This window comes from Nicotiana sylvestris, chromosome 6, assembly GCF_000393655.2.
Source record: "Nicotiana sylvestris chromosome 6, ASM39365v2, whole genome shotgun sequence".
NCBI lineage: Eukaryota > Viridiplantae > Streptophyta > Magnoliopsida > Solanales > Solanaceae > Nicotiana > Nicotiana sylvestris.
The window spans coordinates 24,488,274-24,501,899 of NC_091062.1; the positions used below are offsets into that span (position 1 = coordinate 24,488,274).

At 35.7% G+C, this 13,626-nt stretch overlaps 3 protein-coding genes across 5 annotated transcripts; 1 reads left to right on the plus strand and 2 right to left on the minus strand.

Moving 5' to 3' along the window:
• The first annotated feature begins 1,250 nt into the window (after nucleotides 1-1,250).
• On the plus strand, nucleotides 1,251-6,376 carry LOC104243394 (uncharacterized). Of its 3 annotated transcripts, none has more exons than XM_070147945.1 (5): nucleotides 1,283-1,485; nucleotides 1,670-1,740; nucleotides 2,481-2,547; nucleotides 3,582-3,668; nucleotides 6,092-6,376. In XM_070147945.1, the coding sequence occupies exons 1-5, from the start codon at nucleotides 1,377-1,379 to the stop codon at nucleotides 6,169-6,171; spliced, it is 414 nt and encodes a 137-aa protein (XP_070004046.1). In that variant the 5' UTR covers nucleotides 1,283-1,376; the 3' UTR covers nucleotides 6,172-6,376. The 3 variants fall into 3 exon arrangements, 2 of the variants coding, with proteins under 2 accessions (XP_009796878.1, XP_070004046.1); XR_011400409.1 differs by having other exon boundaries at nucleotides 1,306-1,485; nucleotides 2,497-2,547; XM_009798576.2 differs by lacking the exon at nucleotides 2,481-2,547 and having other exon boundaries at nucleotides 1,251-1,485.
• Nucleotides 6,377-6,719: 343 nt separating this feature from the next.
• Nucleotides 6,720-9,450, minus strand: LOC104243393 (uncharacterized). Its single transcript, XM_009798575.2, has 2 exons — nucleotides 9,152-9,450; nucleotides 6,720-8,699 (listed from the first exon to the last, which is right to left on the minus strand). Exons 1-2 carry the CDS (start codon nucleotides 9,356-9,358, stop codon nucleotides 6,720-6,722), a joined length of 2,187 nt encoding a protein of 728 aa, XP_009796877.1. The 5' UTR covers nucleotides 9,359-9,450.
• A 3,566-nt stretch (nucleotides 9,451-13,016) lies between these two features.
• On the minus strand, nucleotides 13,017-13,373 carry LOC138870372 (uncharacterized). Its single transcript, XM_070148170.1, has one exon. The coding sequence runs from the start codon at nucleotides 13,371-13,373 to the stop codon at nucleotides 13,017-13,019; it is 357 nt and encodes a 118-aa protein (XP_070004271.1).
• Nucleotides 13,374-13,626: the final 253 nt, after the last annotated feature.

Below are 13,626 nucleotides of genomic sequence, written 5' to 3' on the forward strand. Positions count from 1 at the left end.
TTGTATTGGGGCGTTGTGCTGTCAAAATAACATAGAAAATATAGATAATTTTTTAACTCGATCATAATTTTTCTCTTAATTAATTTTTGAATAATATTTCAAAATTACATTCAATAATTATTATTTTTTATTAAGTACATGCCTCTTACTTTTAATAGTTACAATTTATAGAAGTTTCCCCTTATAAGAATAAGTTCCCTGTCAGAAGAATGAATACCTAAAACATATTTATATGGAAATTGCCGTAAGAAACTATAAGGAAACGAAAAAGTGTTATATAATACGTAGTTCATACACAAAAGGATAGTAGTTCAAATATAATTAAGGCAATAAGTAGTTAAGAATAATAAAGATTTTTAATTGATTTCAAAGTCTAAGTATTAGGAAAATAAAAACTAAATTACAATTTTGTCTATTGTGAAGACTATTTTAAAAGGGTAAAAGAGGTGAACGACATTTCGCTAAGGGATTTCGTGCTTTTAATATAGTATAGGTATAGATATATAAATTGTATGCTACTTTTAACCAAAAAAATTGAACGTCAATAACTTTTTTTTAGACTGGTTCAGAAGATGAAACATTTCTTGTTAATTTTTTTAACTTTTAATAATATATATTATAATAAAAAATTATCATGTTTAAGACCACAAACGGTAAACTAATTTTAGTACGCCTCAAAACTCAATCTTTTCTTTTACATCTAATGCCCAGTTAACCATGTGTATATAAAATGGCAAAGGGCCAAATCTATCTATCTACTGTGAGAAAAGGTTTAAATATATATTTTGTTATATTTTGGGTTTAAATATATTCTTGCCGTAATATTATTGGTTCAAATTTTCTGTTAAGTTTGTTCAAGGTAGACATCCAATCTTACGTGGCATGCCACCTCAGCGGCCCTAATCCATATATAAAAGATTAAAATTTGAAATACTATATTTTTTATGGTACTGGTAATAGTGATGGACTGGAAGTAAATTTTAGTGATGGAAAAAAAATAAAAGGGAGCGGTAACATAGGTTAGGAGCGCTAAGGTAGCAAGCCAACGTGACATCCATTCATCAAACATTAGTGTCACATAGGATTGCATATCGACTTTAGATAAACTTAATCAAAAAAAATTATATTTGAACCAATAATATAATGACAAGGCATATTTAAATTCAAACCATCGTAATGGTACAGTGTTATATTTGGCCTTTGTCCCGTATATAAAATGTAGCAGGGAGGAAAATGGAACAAAAAAAAGCAACAAAACTGTAAGCTACGTCGTTTCATAGACCTTAATTCCCACTCTAAGCCCTTGTCCAGTTGAAGCCTACATCCCGAGCTAATTTTATTTTCTTTCTCTCTTCGATCCCAGAACAAACAAAGCCATGGCTACTTCGTTGACAACGGCGGCTCGTCGAGCGGCGGCCTTCACTCGCTTCCCCTCCTCAACCACTTCTTCTCTCGTTCAGCGCCGTGGCCTTGCCGGCGCAGCTGGTAATAATGTTCTCTTATTCTCTGTTTCTCAATTTTTTTGATCGATTTAATCAGATGCGTAACATCTCTGGACCGATTCATTTCCATTAATTGTTGATCCAGGAATATACAATCATTTGATTTATTCTTGTAGCTCTATTTTTTTGATTCATTGATGGTATTGAAATGTGAAAAATTCTAACAGATCATCACGGGCCTCCTAAGGTCAATTGCTGGTCAGAGCCGATGAATCCTGCCCAATGGAAGGAAGAACATGTTAGTTCTCTTACTATAAAATCCACGTTATGGATGAAACTTTGTTTTGTGATAGTTTAATTGTTTTTTTCTTTTTCCATATTTTTTTTATAAATGTAATAGATTAATTTTCGTTGGTATAAACTTATACGCACGCTCTGTTTACACCAAATCAAGCAATTTAACCTCAGCCAACAAACATTAAAGTAATAATACATATCACTAAACAATGATTAATTCGTAAATGTGTGTATGAAAGACACATGTGTGGCATTTTATTGATTTGGTGTAAACACTGTATGCGGGTGTAGTTTTTACCATTTTCTTGATTGTTTGTTCAAAAGGAGTAATTTGTTTTTGGAGATTTACCGAATTAATGCTTGTGCTAGTTTGGCAATTGCGACTCGGAATATCATAGGATTCAAAATTTCCAAAAAAATATTATTGTATGATGCCACATATTCTCGGAAAAAATGCTATACAAAATTATATATTCAGTTCTTCTTGTAATAATCATGCAAAATCAAACTTGTAACTTGAAAGAGTTCAATTACTGACGATTCAAAAAATATTTACAATTTTTTTTACACAATCATGTTTAAAAGGCTATTTAATAACGCTGATTGGTAATGTAATATAAATGGTAAGTTGGAATAACAAATTAAATTATACTGATAATGTAAAGAATGCATTACTCAGTGTATATAACTTAAATTCAATTTGAAGAGTATAACTTATTGTGGGATTTCTAAAATAACAAGGTGTTACATGAACCAGGACGGAGTATTGAAGACAATGAAGCTGGTTTTTTAACTGTGGAAAGACTAGGTATGATAGTATATGTAAATAGGTAATTTAGATTTGAACAATCTGTACACTATGCATTCAAAATGTCTTTGTATCAAAGACTTTGTTAAGGCACTACCAACAGAGTAGGTGTTACCTGGTAGCTATGTCGGTGGGGATAGCGAGTACTTGATGGATAGTCAAGGTGGGCACAAGCTCATCCAGTCACCACTTTTAATTAAAAAAGAAAAGAAAAGAAGAAGAAGATAATATCAGCGGAGCAACTTGAATGTGCCTAGACACATCCATATCAAGGATGAATAGGTACTAAAAGAGTCCATGGGAACAGAATCAGTAACTACTAGAAAAGTTTTCTAGAACCCTTAATCTCACTTACAGTAGTCATAAAGAGAAAACAGGATAATAGAAGTACATATAGCTCAGTATTGAGTTTAAGCAATGTTGAGGCTTTGTTTTTTGACATAAGTATAGTTTTATCGAAATAAATAAATGCAAAATGGAATTTTTAGTGCAACTGTACATATCCAATTTATCACTGTTAGTGATCATGATCTTGTTCGATCTTACTTTGAAAAACCTAGTAAATTACGCTTATTTATATAAAGTTTGTATGACATATCTCATATATGATACGAGAAAGTGTGCTTTTTCCAAATAACTAAAGAGTAATTTGAAAAAATTGAAAAGAAACAAAATAGAGAAATGTGTTAGGAGAGCTGGTGCTTGTTTTCCTTGACCAAACTAAACCCCGACTACTTTTGTTTCAATTCTTTTTGGTGTAAAACTAATATAGGTTTAGCCCATTTTTGGACCCAATTTGATCCTATTTGGCTAAACTAGAGTCCTAAAATAGGATCAACCTTATTCCTATTAAATCTGTATTTGGAAATTCACATTCTTAACCTTAGTAAGGTTGCCTTTTGATGCTTTTTGGAAAGTAAATGGAAAGGTTATCTTTTGATGTTTTTTGGAATGTAAATGCAAAGGTTATCTGTTGATGTTTTTTGGAATGTAAATGCAAAAACTTGCAATAATATTTCTCTTGGTCTTTGCAGTTTGTGATTGTGTCTTTGTCCGGTTGGGGCTTGCTTTTCTATGGTGGGTACAAACTCTTCACTGGAGGCAAGAAGAACAAAGAAGAGGTACTTGTCTGTTCTGTTGAAAGTGCACATAGATTGCTCAATCATATAAATTGAGATAAATTGATTGAGGAAACAGAGTCAATCATATCTGCTATAAGTAATGTTTTTCAATAGATTGCTCAATCTAGTTAGAATATCAATGAACCTAGGATGAGACTGAGAAGAGAGTGTCGAGTAAATTCAATAGCCTGTTTAAAACATTAAAAGGCTATCTGGAACATCTAACGAAAAAGCATTGAATTGCTGTTTGGGAACCAAGCTTGAATCAGGAAACTTCAATGTCTTCTTTGTTAAAAACCATGTACCAGCAGTCCGTGTCTCTATAAGTTCCTAAAGAGATGCTTTGTGGCGTTCTTTATTAAAAATAGTGAACGTGAAACTTGCAAAAAGGGCACTTAATTTGTATTTCGCTCCATAACTGCCCTCTTCCTGATGGTCGCTGGTGCAAAGAGAAATAACACTATTACAACATCATGCTCAAATAGTTTTCGGCTAAACTTTTCCTGGCCAAGTGTATAATTAATTATGTAATAGGGCATATGATTGGTCATTGCTAACAAGTGTAGTCTATCAGTTTTCATGCAATTTTCTTGGCACACAATTTTCATGCATCAAAGAATAGGTTTTACCTAACTTTGCTTGAGCTTCGCAAAGCGTTGCCGGTTTCAAATTCGGATAAATTAGGAGGATCACAAAAGCTTGATGGCCTGCTAAAAATGGTTTAAATTTGATGAAATTTGAATATTGAGTGACTCGAATAAAGTCAATTGGATGCAAATGTTTCATATAGTCAGGCCTAACTAATTTGAAATTGAGGCACAGTTGAATGATTGAAAATGTAAGTTCCCGTATCAGTGAGGGAAGATAGAGAGTGTATCACCTTAGATATATGATTAGAAGGGCTAGACATAGTGAGAACAAGAACAATTCTTAAGCTTCCATTGTGTTTGGTAAATTTTGTCTATTTTAAGTGCAAGGAGGGAGAAGTGAAGAAAGACTGGAGGTGGCGTTTTGGGGGATTTATAGAGGTGTCAAGCGCCAAAGTTTTTTTATTCAAGCAGTTAGTTATATCATATTGGAGTCATGTGGCCATTTGGTATTTTAAAGTTACAAACATGCCTCCTTTCCATATGCAGTTCTATGGGTTCACCTATTCTGAATAATAGATGATACTTATTGCTGTTTCATTTGCTCAAGAAATAGGTTAAATAATCCAAATGCATTTTCTTTGTTGAAAATATCCAACACATTTCCCTAGTACTTTTTGAAGAAGCTTTTCTTGTTTAATAACATTGCTACAGATTCTTTACGGTCATAAGAAATGTGAGAAATGGAAATTCGAACAAACTTGGTTAGGTAGGGATTTCTTCAATTAGAAGAAAGAAAGAGGTTCGAGTATACTGTTGATAAAACCTTTCTTCAGAAACAAATACTAATATATTTACTTAGTGTGTACCCTAATCTCGAAAGAAGAAAAAAGTCCTGCAAGGTTTACATTTAAGTGAATTCTCATATTGATGATAGTTCATATAAGCAAGCAAATAATTAGTGTTGTCAAAGGCGAAAAGCTCTAAAAACGCTCCAGGTCTATTGGGGCTTTAGTTGCAAAGCGCATTTAAAGTAATTATACTCCCTCAGTTCCAATTTATGTGAACCTATTTGACTGGGCACGGAGTTTAAGAAAAAATGAAGACTTTTGGAATTTGTGCTCCTAAACATGTCAGAAAGGGTCCAGACTATTTGTGTGGTTATAAAAGCTTTTCATTAAAGGTAGAATTGGAAGTTTACGCTAGATTGTTTCCAAATTTAGAAAGGGGAAACCTTTACCTTATCAGAATTTTTTTTTTAGAAAGGGGTCATTATTTTTGGAATGGACCAAAAAAGAAATAGGTTCACATAAACTGGAACGGAGGGAGTATATGTTATTCAAGAAAAAAAAGTAACAAATTCATTCATAATGTTTTCTTTAACAACTAATACATTTATATGCCAATTCTATTTGTTATTAAGACCGCTCCAATCAAGATAGAACCCATGCGGAATCAGGCAGCCTTAGTGCTTTGACTATGCTAAACCGCAACTTAAGCGAGGCGGAGTGCCCTCCCTGAGCTTTTTTGAGCTTCAGGGCTTAATCGCGCCTTAAATGAGCCTTTGACAACACTGCAATTAATTAAAACTCAATTTTTGATACCTGAATAGAACAAGAATTTCCAGCTGTGCGATGCCAGATAGAATTAGATTCTATGCGAATTTTAAAATTTGGTGTAGTGAAGTTGTGTCAGTTGAAATAATAGCAGATTAGGAATTATTTTCTGATATGATAATCGCTTCTTTTTGGGTGTCCTTTACCTGCCCTGCAAACAAGGGTGAGTTTTTCTCTGTTAAAGAGGAATGATATCCTATTTTATTTTTTATTTGTGCAGAATTTGGTGCAAGCATCACAATAAGGTGGGAATTTACGTCGTATCATGCTATGGTTGGGATATTTCATGTCCTAAATTGAGAAGTTCTCTCTAATAATCCAATTTATTGGACATGACACTGATAACTTCAACTCTCATTGTATGAACTTTCTTCTTTTTATACAAAGCACCAGATAGCTTCTGAGCTACTAAATGGTGGGCTAAAGTTGGTCGCATCAGCACTGTAGTACAGTTCTTTCTTTCTTTCTTTCTTATGCTATGATAAGTGGAACTGGTTTTTCTCCATTTGCTTTTCTTTCTTCATTGTCATCTTAATCATGTTAGTCTGGAAATTGTGTACGCATTAATTGGAAGATCCTATCTACTTAAAAGCTTTGGAGATTCACTAATCTTAACGTATTTCTAGTGGAGTATGCAAATTATTCTCACTGGTAGTTGGTTAGTGAAAATGTCAAACAATAGAGTAATTTAACTAAATCACAGTGATTGAACATTCATAAGCATACTCAACTGCTGGAGAAATTAAGAAGACGCAAGTATCTTCTTTACAATATACTAAACTAAAAACATGATGATCTAACATTGAAATGAAACAAAGCATTTGGCATTCTGTCAGGCAACTATATACCTAAAATTCAGGCTCAGCTGTTTGGTCCTTGTCTTCTTCCCCCTCTTCCAAATTGGCAGAATGGTCTGCATCTTCTGTTTCCTTATCATTCTCCGGGTCAAGGTTGCCATCTTTTACAGCCCTTACAGCATTTCTCGCATGTGCGGAAGAACTGTGAAGGCTGCTGGCCAGCCTTTGCTCTGTATCTTTAAGGACAGTGGTGTTTTTCTCTTCTGATTGTGCATTTCTATTGGGTTTTTGATCTCTGGTCTCTTGTGAAATTCCTTTAGACTGGTCTAGCTGTCCTTCTGTTTCTTGATTATTCTCAAACTGAAGGTCATCTGCTTTGACGTCTCTTTCAGCAATATTTGCATGTTCTGGAGAATTGTGAAGATTGACAGCCTGTTTTTGGTCTTGACGTTTTCTATTGATGCCTGTTGCGCCTTGTGATTGTGCAGTTTCATCTGGTTTTCTATTTCTGACCTCTTTTGGAACTCTGTTGACCTCAGAAACAGCTATCTTCGCATGCACTTCCTGAGAGCTCTGGGCTATCTCAGATTCTGCGTCTTTGACTTCTCTTTCTTGCCCTTTCTCAATTTTCTCATTTGTGTTAGCTTTCCTGCCTTGGCTACTTTCTTTGGCACCTGCAGATTTCTCAGGGTTAAGTAATGCGTTACGTGGTGGAGCTTCATCGAGGTTTGAGCTATCATCTTGCATTTGCTGTCTGCCCATTTCTGGTCTCTGTTCTTGTTCTGACCTGATTTGGTTTCCAAAAGTTTCCTCCAAATCTTTAAATTGCTGATTTTTATCGGTCATGTCAATCCTTTGATTTTCTGGAGCAGATCCGTTATTCCTGTTTAGGTCCATATTTTGATCTTGCTGATGTTCCTGTTTCTCCTGTTTACTGCCTCCCATTCTCTCATTTGTTTCACTTCCATGCATTTCTTCAAAGAACTTTCTGTTTCTCATGCTTACAATGCTTCTCTTTTCAGGAAGCCCTCCACTTTCAGTGACCTTGCTCTCTGCAATTATTCGTCGGCTCTTCCCTTTTGTCTTTCTTATGTTCTCCTGGTTCACTCTTGATCTATCTCTACTCTTGGGATTGTCCTTCCGTCCAGACTGCTGGTTATTACCTTGAGAATCCGCAAAATTTCCTTGATCATCTTCCAGTGCTCTTCCATGTTCTTTCCAGTCTGGGGCATCTACTACACCAACTTCATTGATTTGCTTTTGCACTAGACCACTATGATTGATAGATTCCACAGTTGCATTTCTGCTATTGTACCTTTTCTCTTCTAGGAAGTTTTCCCCAGCTTTGGAACTGTCAGCAGCCTCTCTTTGGCCATCCAAATTCTGAAAACTGGTGCTTCTGTTGCCTGGAACATCTTCTTGATCAGTTCTCAACTCCTGAGACTCCTGTTCTCCAATATTGCTCTTCCTGTCAGCAGATGTCTCTCCATCTTGTGCTTGTCCTCTGTCTTCACCTTGCCTTGTACCTTCATTTCGACTGAGGGCAGATTCATCAGCAGTTCTCTGTATATTTTCTGTTGAATTCTTCTGGTCATCTCTCCTAAAGGATTGATGTGATTCTTCTGTTTCTCCTTCACTTGCTTCTTTTCTTTCAGTAGCCTTGGTGGTGAAGTTTATAGGTGGATTTGATGGATCATCTGCACTCACTGACCAGACCTTTACAGGTAATTCAAGACGGTGTTTTAAATCCTCAACTTCAGCTTCCTTCTGTCGCAATGATTCAGAAAGAAGCTTAACATGGGAATTATCTGGGTTTGTTTCCATATGTTTTTCTCTAAGCATCTTGATTTCATCCTGCTTTTCCTTGAGAGCCGCTTCAATTATTCTTTGTTCATCTTTAAGGGAAGAGATTGTTGATTTCATCTCCAAGATCCTGCTGTCGAGATCCCTTTTCTGAGTACGAAGTGAGTGTATTTTGGATCTCATTTCCTCTGTTTTCCTTTTAGCTTCTTGTGTATGTTCTCTTTCTTTCTGTCCCACAGGTGACAACTAACATTAGCTTGTGTAACATAATGAACTTGCAAATACACAAAAATGTGGTAGAAGATACAGATCTTGCAATTTGTGTCTTGATAGTTCATATTGTTTTGTTTCCTAAGGTTCATCTTTGCTATACACATCATACGTTTCAGCTGGTATCATGCTTAACTATAATAGTTGCATAAAATTAGAGGACTGCATTTATTAAAAGATGTCCTTGTTTGTGTGTTTTTCCTCTATTAACAGAAAGAATAAGATGTCCTTGTTCGGATTTCCTGTATTAGTTTCATTTTATTTGCAAAAAGAAAACAATAGAGTGATGTAGCATTGTTACATGGAACTTGATGTTGGTTCAGGACAATTGTTATTGTCTACAGAGAGAGAGAGAGAGAGAGAGAGAGAGAGAAAACACACACATTAAAAAGAGGGGGGGGGGGGAGTACCTGCAATAGGAGTTTAAGGTCGATGAGTTCAGTTTCTTTATCCTTGACAAGGAGGTTGAAGATGCGCCTCTCCCTGAGCTTGTGGAGAATCATAACTCCAAAAATAGCAGCCCCAAATGCCAGAAGCACCAGCACTGCATATGTTCTTCCTCTACTCCCATTGTTCTGACTCTGCATGTGCCCCTTCATGCTTCCCCCCTTTGCCATCTCTCTCTCTCTCTCTCACACACACACTCTCTCTCTCTCTCTCTCTCTCAAGAAATGTATAGGAATGGAGAACAAGAATGGCCTCAATCTCTCTCTCAGCTCTTCCTATATGCCAACAGAGAATGTCACATATTGCATGTTGCTGGTCATCCCAAAGAGGTTTTCAAACTGCCTCTCTCTCTCTCTCTCTCTCTCTCTCTGTCTCACACACACACACAAACACATGGAAGCAGCTTAAGGAAAAGAGCAGCGGAAATAACAAGGCTTTGAAGGATAAATGTGCATGGCATGGGGTCTGTACAAAAGGCCACTGATTCTGGCGCACTTTTAGCATTTCTTTTTAATTAATAATACGTTCTTTTGCCTAATTACTCTGATTATCCTCTGAATTCTCGTCTTTCGTTGCAAGAGAGTTGGCTTTCAACTTTTTAAGTGGTTCAACTAACTGAGGCAGGTAAAAACTGCAACACCGCATTTGTGATCAACCAGGGCTCTGCATTTGTTTTTGCATACTTGCGACAGTGGCTTCTACTTTTCCTTTTTTTTTCTCCAGTCGTTTCAGTGTCATCTATGGCAAATTTTGGAAAAAGAAAAAGGACAAAAGTAAAAGGCTTCAAACCAGTAATTGACCGAAAACATAAGCAACAGATTGCTTGACCAAATAACTAAGGAGTTGCATTTTTATTTTATTTTTTGGTTAAAAGAAAGAAATCTTATTAATCACCTACTAAAACAGCCCCAATTACAAAAGTCCTATACTAACTGTAACTGATTAGTAATGAATAGTAATCAGTTCATCTATCTATTTCTTTGTGTCTAAATCTATCTTTCTGTACAAGTTTTGAATCCATTCCATCTGTCTTTTGCTTCTATTTTCTAAACTAAGGGTTTTGTATCTACATTTCTCTTTTATTTGCTTGCAAATTACTTGAGTTCTTGTTACCCGATCATTCCATACCGCTTCATTCCTGACTCTCCATATTGCATAGACTAGAGCTGTATAGGCTGCATGTAACAGCCCAGCCCGCTAGTGATATTGTCTGCTATGGGCCTAAGCCCTCACGGGTTTAAAACACGTCACTAGTGTCTAAAATATGTTAACTTATATACCCAGTATCCCTCTTGTGTTTTGCCGACGTGAAACTCTGTTTAAAGTCTGGGATGTTACATACACCCCTTCTTATAGACTTAGGGCCCTCGGTAAGATTTGCCCCACTGCATGAGATTCGCTTACTGAGGTTTGCCCCGCCTAACCGGGATTTGCCTAAAGTCAGTTGAACTCTGACCCACCATCAACAAGGTTGACACAAGAATGGCTCTGATACCATCTAAGTAAACTCCCAACCCCACTATTGCATAAAAACTCAAAGGACAAATACTCAAAAGTTGATAATTTTTTTCTAATGCTTACTCAAACTTGATATTAAGATGTTAATGGTAAATCATCATTCACTGTGACATCAGCAAAATATCCAAGGATATTTAGCATTTATATTTGGTAATAAAAGACTTTTATTCGAAATAAAAACTACTTTAAGGTTCATTGCATAATGAGACTAGTCTAGGTAACATAATGCCCATACTATCTCTAACAAAAGCATGAAAGATAGGGGAGGGGGAGTCGGGTACAACAAAAGATTTCCAAAAACGTCCAAGCTACATGTATTTTTTGCTAATTAGTCCGCCACTCCATTAGCTTCTCTATACACGTGCTTTAGGGTTGGATTACCCGCATCATATAATAGGGACTTGCAATCATCAATCAAATTTTCGTAGAGACAATTATCGTTAGATAATAAACTGATTAGTTCTTGAAAGTCAGTTTCGATAGTTAATGGCACTAAGTTTTGTTTTCCAAGGCAAACTTTACCCCATAGAAGAGAGCTAGTGTTTCCATGTAGATGTTAGTAGCATGTTATATTCCCATATTGAAATCCAATATAGTACATGTAAAAATTTTGAAGTACAACACAAAATTTTTAATTTTCACCTGTAGAGAAATTTGCGAATTCTAGTATAGTATGATGAAGTTTTACATATAAAAGTATCGAGGTCTAGCTTCGATTGTTGGAGTGATTCTGTATTTTTGGTTAGAGTATTTTATCCAAATTTTCTCTTTACACTGCAAAATAATTAATTTATCAGTTCAATTTAAAAGTTGGCTAAATTCTAATAATTTTAGTTAGATAATAAAATATCTCTAACTTCACTAATTATTTGAAATAGAGTGGAACTACAAAAAGTGTTTTCATATTATATTATTCAACTCAAAATAGTACGATTTTTTTTGGAGAAGGTAACATATGTTTATATTAATATATAGCCTTCACTAAATTTGTGAAATCACCCATAATTACAAAAGGAGTGCCTAAAAAGAAAATAAAAATACTTATAATCCTTGGTCTTCTCACAAGGAATCTAGAACATCAAAAATGGATTCATGATCCTCCAAAAACTTTCTTTTACACCAAAAACAGAAAAGAGCTAAAATTTCATCTTTGTCTTCTGGATGTTACTCGACTTGTATTCAAAACATCTCTGGTTTCTCTCTTCCCAGATTGTCCACCATATGCAGGCTGAGACAATTCTCCATCTTTCTTTATAACTAGAAAGGTTGCCCTCTTTATTCCAGCAGCTAGAACATCAACAATTCTTCCAGGCATTGCCTATTAAATTCTCCTTAAGCTGATAAAAATTCTCCATATCTGTATAGTGAATTTGCAATGCAAAAAGAGATGACTAATTGTCTCTGCCTCCTCTCTACATAAGCAACATCTAGAGCACAAGTGAAATCCTCTTTTAATTAGATTATCTTGTGTTAGAACCGCTTCTTTTGCTAGTAACCATGTAAAGCAAGCAACCTTGTAAGGAATTTCTTATAAGCAAACTTAACAGAAAACTTCCCGTGCCTATTCCCTTACCATATGATGAGATATTGATTAGATTTGATTCCACTGAATAGCTCCAAAGTATTGCAAAACTCAATTACTCTGTCAATCTCCCGATCATTTAGAAGTCTTCTGAAGGTAAGATTCCAACCTTGATTAGTCCATGCCTCATCTAATGTTGCTTGTTGTTGTTGATTCAACGTATATATGTCAGGAAAGAGTAGCTTCAAAGGTCCTTGGCCTAACCAATTGTCACCCCACAAGGAAATCTTCATACCATTTCCTACTTTGAACTTGAATTTGTTAATCACTTTTGGCCACAAATTCCTAATTGACTTCCACAAACAGACACCATATAGACTTCTCACTGGTTTGGTGGTCCATTTTCCTTCCATTCCATACTTCTCCCTAACTACCTCTCTCCACAATGATTGCTCATATGCCCGCAAATTTTCATAGCCACTTCATCATCAAACTCTGATTCTGAACTCTCAGGTTTTTGATTCCCAATCCCCATGTCTTCTTGCTAGTAGTTAGATAGTTCCATTTAACCAGATGGAACTTCTTCTTCTCACTGTTTCCTTCCCATAAGAAATTTCTTCTTAATGCATCAATTCTCTTCACTACATTGACTGGAATTGGAAATGGAGACATCATATAAGTAGGCATGACATCAAATACAGAGTTAATCAAGGTTAGTCTACCCCCATAGATAGATATTGATTCTTCCAGTTTGCTAGCTTCTTTTCACACTTCACCAGCACTCCATTTCAAATTCCTTTTGATTTGCTCTTGGCTCCCAATGACATTCCCAAATATACAGTAGGCAAGTCACCTACATTCCCACCAAGAATATCAGCAAGACTTTGTGGCTCTATTACCTCATTGACTGGATAAATGAAGCTTTTGTACCAATTTATGTATAGCCCAGAGGTGGCTTCAAAAAGAATGAAGATCACCCTTAGTACTTTCAGTTGTTCTCTATCAGCTTCACAAAACACCAATGTGTTATCAACATACTGCAAGTGGGAAATCATCATGTTGCTATCAGCCCTACAATTTACCTTGAAGCCCCTGATACAATTGTTTGTCTGAGCTCTTTTCAGCATATCATTCAATCCTTCCATGACAATAATGAATAAGAAAGGGGATCCCCTTGTCTCAGACCCCTCTGAGAACGAAAAAACCCAGTTGGTGCTCCATTAATGAGTACTGAAAAGCTCACAGTAGAGATGCAGAATTTTATCCAATTAATCCATCTTCCACCAAAGCCCATTTTCCTGAGGGTTTGAAGGAGAAAATTTCAGTTCAGATGATCATATGCTTTCTCTATATCCAGCTTGCATAGTATCCCAGGTTCCTTGCTTGTTTTCCTTGTAT